Source organism: Hipposideros armiger, unplaced genomic scaffold (assembly GCF_001890085.2).
Source record: "Hipposideros armiger isolate ML-2016 unplaced genomic scaffold, ASM189008v1 scaffold_406, whole genome shotgun sequence".
Taxonomy (NCBI): Eukaryota; Metazoa; Chordata; class Mammalia; order Chiroptera; family Hipposideridae; genus Hipposideros; species Hipposideros armiger.
Window position 1 is genome coordinate 1,635,059 of NW_017731756.1, and position 9,855 is coordinate 1,644,913.

General features: G+C 39.7%; 1 protein-coding gene across 1 annotated transcript in view; it reads right to left on the minus strand.

Moving 5' to 3' along the window:
- LIMS1 (LIM zinc finger domain containing 1) overlaps positions 1-9,579 on the minus strand; it is a 161,443-nt gene extending 151,864 nt beyond the window's left edge. Inside the window, exon 1 of the mRNA XM_019663836.1 lies at positions 9,437-9,579. Coding sequence (XP_019519381.1) covers positions 9,437-9,468 — 32 coding nt within the window. The 5' untranslated portion in view covers positions 9,469-9,579. The remainder of the gene's footprint in view (positions 1-9,436) is intronic.
- Positions 9,580-9,855: the final 276 nt, after the last annotated feature.

Consider the following 9,855-nt stretch of genomic DNA (forward strand, 5'->3'; position numbering starts at 1 on the left):
GAAATATTACACAGACTGAATGCCAGCTATCTTCCAGTAAGACATTAAAGAGATGTGAAAAAAAAAATTATAGCCACTCTTCTCACTAATTTCTTTTTTTATTTTGGAAAATAACTATAAAATATGTTATTTATGTTAACATACAAAAGGTTTATTAAATTTCAAATACAGCAAATAACAATAAGCTCTTCAGGTTATCGAGTGGCGCAATGGTTAAGAACTGGCTTGGGACGCCAGAGGGCCCCGGTTCGGATCCCACATGTGAGGGCCAGGGACACTGCCCTCTAAAAAACAAACAAACAAACAAAAATCAATAAACTCTTCAGGGTTCTCAATAATTTTTTGGGAGTGTAAAGTGGTCCTGAGACCAAAACGTTTGAGAACTGCTTCTTTAGATCCGACTACCATTTTACTGGCTATAAAGGAAACAAAAGATGTTAAATTATACCCTGATGATGCAATCCACCAACTCCAGACTGTAGGAAATTCTTCAAGACAAACAATCCAGTTTCCTCAACAACAACAAAATCACAAGGGGGTGAGGGTGGGGGAGAGGATTGAAGGGTACCTACCTGTTAAAAGAAACTAAAAGACCTATCAAGCTATCAAATTGCATAAACTTTATTTGGATCCCAATTCGAAAAAACCATAAAATAAAATGGATGTTTGAGATAAATGGAAAATTGAATATTAACTGGGTAGTTGATGATATCAAGAAATTATCAGTAATCTTTTTCAGGTGTGATAATGATGTTGCAATTATGTTTTAAAAGTTTTTTAGGAGCATCCTTGTCTCTTAAGGTTACATATTAAAATCTTTATGATACACAAAAGGGGAGACAGGAGTAAAAAAAGACTGGCCCTCAGTGAAAGCTTTACCATCAGTCATTAATTATTGAAGCTAAATGGTAGAACATGCCGATACATTATTCTACTTTTGTGTATGTCTGAAGTTCTCCATAATCAAAAATGTTTAAGTATAGAGTTTATGACATTCTTCCCTCAAGAAGTATGAACGAGGGTGAACAGTCTATGAACCCCACTCTGAGTGGTCTGCAGCCCATACTGAGAGCACTGCCCTACTTAATTCTGAATTTCCCGTACAACATTCCAAATGAATCAGGCCTCTGGTGGAACACTCCCGTGACTGACACATCTCTACTCCTGAGAGAGCTCAATAAACATAATACTGGTCCTCATGTCATAAATAAATAACGATAAATCAATCATAACTGGTGAGAAACGATCATTTCCTCCTTTAAACTTCTAAAACACTATTTTGAACTTCTATGGTACTTGTACACAAATAGCTACAATACAAGATAGACAATGTATGGTCCCTCACGATATTGTAATTATATGCTCCATGGCCCACAGCACAGTACAGTCTAGACAATGGACACACACTGAATTGGAACATATGTCCCCAAATTTGTAAATACTACTTTAGCATATGCAAGGGTAGTCCAGACTTCAAAATGAAAATAGCAGTTTGTGTGTTACACACAAGTACATACACACTAAATTTAAGTATTTAATCTTATCCAGTATGTTCTCTAGAAGGTCAGGGGGAAAAAGACAAATAGAGGTTGAAGCAGTCAAGAAAGCTGTCTTCAAGACAATAGTTTAAGCTGGGCTTTGAGACTATGATTTCAGACCCTCTATAACCCTCTCCCCCCAAAAAAGGCATGTTCAGAAAGGACGGCAACATGTCTTGGCAATAAGGTGATGTAAGCTAAAGAAAGAGTAGTGGAAAGTCAACCTGGATGGGTTGGTTGGGCAAGTGAAGAGAAACCCTTGAAACCTAGTGAAAGAAGTAGGGTGCTGTGATCTCCTGAACAGTGAACTGAGGAGACACAGGTCTCTGCAGGGCACTTCAGTGTGAACCCCCAACTCTCACTAACTGTGTGACTTGGTGAGTTCTTATCTTCTTGAGTTCAGTTTCCCCATCTGTAAAATGGGCATAAAAACCCTATTTCATGGTGTGGCTGTGAAGGTAAGGTTTGCTACATAGATGTTTCACAACTTTGAAGTACTTTTGTCAAAGTAGGCAATTAGTAAAAGGTCGTTATTACCCAGAAAGTTTTCAAAAGAAAGGCTTGGCAGTGAAATGAAATGATCTAAACAGGGATGACTAAACTTCATTTGAATTTTTTCCCAGTGTTCCGTGCTTATGTTTCTGCCACTAGTATATAACACACTGTACAGTTAAGTTAAACCAAATGTGAAAGCTATTTTGTCTTACTCAAGGTTTTCTGAGTTTATTCAAACAGTGTCACAGGCACTAAGCAGAGTCAGCTCTGAGCTTTTCAATTCACTAACAAATGAAGTAATAAAAGGATAAATAAAGCTCATTTAAATCTAGTTATTTTTCTTTGGACAGTTAACAAATGTGATTAAGATACTCCTTTATTTCTAGGGATTACAGTGTAGCAGAAAAGATGAGACATATATACAAATAGCTAGAATACAAAGCAGAAGTTGATAGCTACCAAAAAAGAAGTCAAAATGCTTTGAGAGAATACAAGCTCTGAATTCCTAATTCTCCAGCACATGACAGGAGCTCAACCAATGTTCAGGAATTCATTATTTCATGGGAGAAGTGGCAATTTTGCCCCAGCTGCAGAGGAGACACAGATAATGGTATTCTAGCCCAAGAGAACAGCATGAGCAAAAGTACTGATATGTCAAAGCAAATGTTTTCAGAAAATGGAAAGTTAAGTTTAGTGAAACAAAGACTAAGGGAACAGTGTGTGATAGTCTAGAAAGACAGGCTGGGGCCAGCTCACAAACAGCCTGAAATTCTAGGCTCTGGTGTTTGGACTTTATTTGATAGGCAATAAGAAGTTGTCTTAATATTTAAAAAAGAGAGGTAATATGACCAAAGTGATGCTTTAGGAGAATCTGAAACCAACATGAATAATAGAACAGTTAAAATGAAAGATTCTTAAAAGCATAGACCATGTCTTATTCACCTTCTGAATTTCCACTGTTGCACGTGCACTGTGCCTTGCATTAAAAATAAATAAATAAAAATCTGCTACATCCATTGCATTGAGGAGGAACCATCAGGCTTAGGCAGCAATTGCCTACCCAGTGTCCCTTCTCCCTCTCTTCCTTACTATATTTGGAAGGCAGATTCTATGTGGGACAGCAAGGTGCAAATTTCTTAGATCTTCCTATCACTGTAATTGTCTTTTTAGTATATGTTAATAGATAAAGCACAGACTATATAAATGTTACCACAAATTCCATAACCCCTTTAAAAGAATCTATACTTTATCATTTAAGTGAACATTTAAGTGAAAAATAGGAACACACCAAAAACTATTTGTTCAACTTCATATGTTTAATATGCACTGGGCTTTTATTTTTCGTTCTCTAAAATCTTTCTCAGCCTTAATATCACTACCTTACATTCATCTGAAAGATAATCAGGATGAGGGTGAAAATGAAGTCGGTAAGAAAGGAGTAAGAAAGAGAAAGGATTCAAAAGAAAATTCTAAGGTAGGAACTCAGCAAGAAAATGGATATAGGGAGTGAAGGAGAGGATGAAACCAAAATTGATAATGTTAGTGTCATTAACAGACATGGTGAAGTCACAAGTTGTAAGCTTGGGTCAAAAATCAGGGTGGTGGGAAAAATTAACATCAAGTACAGTTACCATTAACAGAGCATCTACAGGTTCCTGGCATGATGTTAAATTATTTAAGAATTATTACATGCATGTGGTTAAAAAAATCAAAACAGTATAAAAAGTCATACAATAAAAAATTTCTCTCTCATTCTAGATTCTTTTTTTTTTATAAGATTTTATTGAGGAATTGGGGGAGGGGAACAGCGTTGGGGAATCGGGGAAGGGGAACAGACAAGTTGCTGTCCTTTTTGTTCTTCAGTCTAGTTGTGGAGGACATCGCTTACTGGCCCATGTTGGTATTACCATTGCGCTCTTCCCAGATGAGGCAGTCGCTGGCCGGCCATTGGACGGCTCCTCACTGCAGCTCCCGAAAGCTCACACCCGCTGGCGGCCACCCCCACTGCAGCCTACGTGCTGGCAGCAACTCAAGGCAGCCCAGCTCCAGGTCGAGCTGTTGTTCACCATCTTAGCTGTAGAGAGCAGCATCACTGGCCCTCATGTGGGATCTGAACCGGGGTCCTGCTGCTCAGAGCTGGTGCCCCAAGCCAACTCCTAACCAATGCACCACTCAGCTGGCCCTCATTCTAGATTCTTAAACTCCCTAGATTCCTAGACTCCCTCTTCAGGGACAACAATTAACAATTTCATTTGTATCCTTTCAGAAATGTTAATATTTGCCTTCATATTTAATACTCACAACAACTCTCTGAGATAGTTAGTATTCGTAAATGAAGAAACTGAGCCTTAAAGAGGTTGACCGGCAAGGCCATGGAGCCATGAGGGACGAGCTGGAATTAGAACATAGGCCCGACCATCCATGCACACACCACTGTACCCTCTGGAGTTTCCTATAGAAACAATGGCATAGATATTCAAAGTGTGTGTAATAAAAAACTGGAACCCAAATGTCCATCAAAGACTGGTTATATAAATTATATCACATCTATACTGTGAAAAACTATGCAGCCATGAAAACCAAAGTAGATATCCAGATATGCTACACTGGAAAACCTCCAAGATAGCTTATTAAGTTAAAAAAAAGCAATTGCCAGAAATGGGTAATTCTTGTTTACTAGGCAGAAAGTTTCAATTTGGGATGATGAAAATGTCCTGTAGATGGATGGTAGTGATGGTTGAACAACAATGTGAATGTACTTAATGCCACTGAATGTACACTGAAAAAATGATAAAGATGGTAAATTTTATGTTACATATAGTTTACCAAAATTTTTTAAATCCTGGGGTAAAAAAACAATTGCAGAACAATATGACTATGATTCTATTTCTGTACAAAGAGAATGTGTGTGTGTGTGTGTGTGTGTATTTTTTGTAAGTATTTTTCCTCCTTTATCTTTCCTGACTCTCCGATATCCTGGTAAGGCTCCAGACTTCTATGCATGCTAACACTGAGTCCTGTGTCTCCCACCCCCATCGGTCAGCATTCAAACTCAATTCCTAGCACCCTTTTTCCTACCTCACACAGAACACACTAATCAGGGCCTGGTTTAGCTGCAGCTTCCCAGCCCCTGTGTTAAATGTCATTGTAGACTCATCAAGCTCCAAGATGTGCTCCAACATGCAAAAAAGACGCAAGAAAAAATGTTCCCTCCTTGCCCCAGTGAGCTCCAGGATGGAAATAAATATCTGATGAGGTCAAACAAAAGGGATGAGATGATGCGGGCATGCGGGGGTTTAAAACCACCGCTGCTGGAGAATGCACAGTATGTGGCAACAGGTAGCACAGCTCTTGCCTCTCAAGTATCTTAAAATTAAAGTTTTTGGAAGACAACATGGCAACAGTCCAGAATGTAATGCTGATCATATTCCTGTGGGTGGGAAACCACATCTTAAAACATAATTATGAGAAATATAAAATTGACAAATGGTTTGAGATGTTTTTCTTCTATTTAAATGCAACCTTAGCAAGAACATGACCTCTACCAAGGTTTATTTAAATGATTCTCTGAAGAACAAACATAACATTACTGAAATCAGAAATTCTCAGATTAAAGCTCTTCTCTCCACTATGATTTGTGCCTGCATTTAGCAAGAAAAAGAGCTACCCAGGAGATGGTTCAAAGGAAAGGGATGGGAATGGTTTAAAAACAAAAAAACAAAAACCAAGACAGCACAGTCCTAATAGTTTTCTGTAAACATGTAGGACGCGGAACAACCAGAACTGAAAGGTATCTTTCCTACGACCAAATTTTCATTAGTTTTCTTAAAAATTAAGAGTTCAATTTCCTCACCCTACAAACAGGCATAGAGCACTGAAATTTTTGTTTGTTTGTTTGTTCGTTTAATATGGAATGTTTCACAAATTTGTGTGTCATCCTTGCGCAGGAGCCATGCTAATTTTCTCTGTATCATTCCAATCTTAGTCTGTGTAATGCCGATGCAAGCAGAGAGCACTGAAGTTTATGAAGACACTCGCTGCCATAACATTTCCCCTCGTCATAACAACAGTGGCCATTGCATAAAGGAAAATCCTTCAGGGCAACAAGCTTCGGTTTCCATAATGGTTCTTCAAGGCCTAGTTATCAAGCCCCACTAGAGTTCCCCAAAACTAGAGAGCACACACTACAATAAGCATTCAGCACACATTTTTAAGACAAGTCTTTGTATATGTATATTCCTTTTTAAATATCCAAGATCTCTGCTCTTCCCTCATCATTTAGGATTATGTCATTAACAGCTGTTCTCAAAGTGTAGTCTCCAATCCCTGGAGGAAGAGGGTCTCCAAGACCTTTTCAAGAGGTCTGGGAGATCAAAACTGTTCATAATAATGCTAAGCAGTTCCTAAGAAGTTGCTGTAGCCTTCTTGTGTTGACACTTCCACTGATAGTGCAAAAGCAACAGTGGGTACAACTGCTAGTCTCTTAGCACTAATCAAGGCAGTGGTAGTGTAACCAAATTCTTCATGCACTTGCAGGAAAAGAATGCCCATTTCTCTTTTTAAGTGTCCTTGATGAAAATGGTACAGCCACTCTGGAAAAGTCTGTCCTACAATGGCAATTGCACTCTTGGACATTTACCCCAGAGAAAAGAAAATGTATGGTTCCATAAAAACCTATCCACAAATATTCATAGTAGCTTTATTATTAATAGCCCAAAATTGGAAACAGCCCAAATGTTCTTCAACAGGTAAATAGATAAACTGTCATATATCCACACCATGGAGTACTAATTCAGCAATAAAAAGGAACAAACTATGATACATGCAACAACCTGGATACATCTCCAGGGAATTAAGCTGAATAAAAAAGAGGCAATCGCAAAATGTTGATACTTTAAGATTCCAGATATATAACATTTCTGAAATGACAATTCAGATGTGTTGAACAGATGAGTGGTTTCCAGGATTTAAGGAAGAGAAGGAAAACATGGAGGTGGGTAGGGTATAAAATGGCAACATGAGGGATCCTTTGGTGATGGAACTAACTGCTCTGTATCTTGACTGTGGTGGCAGATGCATGCACCCACACTTGTGATAAAATACACAGAACTAAATTCACACACACACACACACACACACACACACACACACACACACACACCCCTAAATGACTACAAGTAAAACTGGGGAAATCTGAATAAGACTGATGGATTGATTGTATTACTGCCAACATCATGGCTGCAATGGTGTACTACAATTTTGCAAAATGTTATTGGAGGAAACTAGGTAAAGGATACACTGGATCTCTATTATTTTATACAATTGCATGTGAATCTACAATTACATAAATAAAAATTTCAATGAAAGAATGTACACCCATGTTCACAGCAGCAGTATTCATAATAGCTAAAACATAAAAGCAACCCAAGCGCTCATCAAAAGATGAATGGGTAAACAAAACAAATGAATGGTTTATACACACAATGGAATATTATTCAGTCTTAAAAAGGAAGGAGATTCTAACACACTAGAACATGGATGAAACTTGAAGACATTATGCGAAGTCAAATAAGCCAGTCACAAAAAGCCAAATATTGTATGACTCCACTTATAGGAGGTAACTGGCATAGTCAAAATCAGAGATAGAAAATAAAATAGGGGTCACCAGGGGCTGACTCCTGGAGGGAGAATGGGGAGTTACTTTTTAATGTGTAAAGAGTTTCAGTTCTACAAGATGAAAAGAGTTCTGAAGATAGACAGTGGTGATGGTTGCAAAACAACATGAATGTACTTAATACAAAAAGAAAAAGTAAGGGATTGCTAATGGAAAGTTCAGGATGGAAAGAGGATGGGATCAAGGGGCGACACTAGATCAGCAAGGGGTTTAAGGGTCTTAAAAGAAAACTATTATATTCTTTATACTGTATATCTATTGTAGTCATTATTCTTTGTATCTCATATTTTAAATTTTATATCAACTTAATATTCAATAGATGTTTTAAAAAAGAAAAAAATGCCCTTGGATGAAGCAGTACAAATTATGAATGCTATTAAATCTTGACCCTTGACCTTCATTTTTGTTACTTGTTGTGAAGAGAAGTATGCATAAAGCACTTCTGTTACATACCAAGGTAAGACCGATGTGTCTCAAGGAAAAGCGCATGTGTGCTTGGGTGATGAGAAGAATTAAATGCTTTTTTTCATGACACCATTTTTACTGGGTACAATCACAGACAGACAAACAATGGTTTTTAGACTAGTATTTGGCAGACATTTCTTGAACTGAATAAAATGAGCCTGTCACTTTGGGGAAAACGATTGATAATAGTTGCCTACCAATAATAAAAATCAAACTTTCAACTAAAAATCAGAATGCTGGAAAACTTGTATCTACCACCTTGAGTTTGACAGCTTCTCAATACTTAAAGACGTTTCTAAGGAAATCAGTGGTGTGTATTAACAAATGCTATTTATGGATATTGTATAATGAAATATGTCAGCATTTGTAAGATCTGCCTAACTCAGTGAACCAGTATTTTCCAAATGACAAATATGTTACAATGGGTAACAAATCCATTCAAACTGCAGAATAGACCAATGAATTTTAATGCAACAGAGTGAAAAGTTCATTGGTAAGGCTTCAGGTTCCACATCCAAACTAATTTAAGAAACTAACACTTTTCTAGTTTTGGTGTAGTAACAAAGAATACCACGATTATCTGAAAAATCTACCAAAATACTCCTCGCTTTTCCAATTACATATCTGTGTAAGACCGTATTTTCTTCATATAGTTCAATCAAAACATCTCAATAAACTAAAGGCAAAAGGGATAGGAAAATCCAGTTGTCTCCTATTATGCCAGACTTTAAGAGATTTGCAAAATGTAAGAGTGCCACTCGTCGCATAAATTTTTTTGTGTCTAAGAATATACTGTTTTCATTAAAAATGTGTTATGTATGTTAACATTATCGTGGAGTTGTTTTTTAAATGAATTAATATTTTTAAATGTTTTCATTTCTTATACAGTAAATATCTATAGGCATAACCATCATAAGCTAAAGTTCTTTTCTATTTTACTCAACAAATATTTGAGCACTGAGACGGTATTAGCCCTCAAAGTGCTTATAATATATGGGACACGTCCACAATCACTATTAAAATATCTCTTAAGAACCGCAAGCCAACCCCTGGGCTCCAGAGCGCGCTCACGGGAAGTGAGGCTGCATGGCCGGGACAGCGACCCCGGCTTCGGGACCATCCCGCGAGGGGCTCGGCCCCGCCGGAAGGGGCGCGAGGAGAAAGGCCTGCACCCAGGCCAGCGAGAAGGCCCGAGGAGCGGCCCGCCACCAACGTGGCGGGTGCTCAGCGCCACGCTGCCAGGGCGGGGGCACAGCCAGGTTACCTGTTGGTCATTCCTGCTGCCACGCCCAGCATCTCCCCGCAGATGGCCACCGTCCCTCAGCACCTCGGCTCCGGCGCCGCTCCAACTTGTCCTACTCCCTCGCCGCTGCCGAGTGCAGGCCTGCTGGCGGGCCGAGATCACGAACAGAGGCGCGCAAGGGGCGGGAAGTCCTTAGCCACCGCCTCCCGCCGGACCCGGCAGATGGCTGGGCTGGCCACGCGGGGGCGCGGGGGCGAGGGGAAGTGGGCAGGGGGCGGGGCCGGCGGCGCTAGAGACCCCGCCCCTGGCCTCCGGCACAGGTCTCGGCCCCGCCCCGGGCCGGTCTGGCCCCGCCTTGGCCCCGCCCGTCCCTGGCCTTGGCCCCGCCCCGCCACCAGCCCGAATTCGGCCCCTCCCGCGTCTGGCCCCGTCTTACCCCG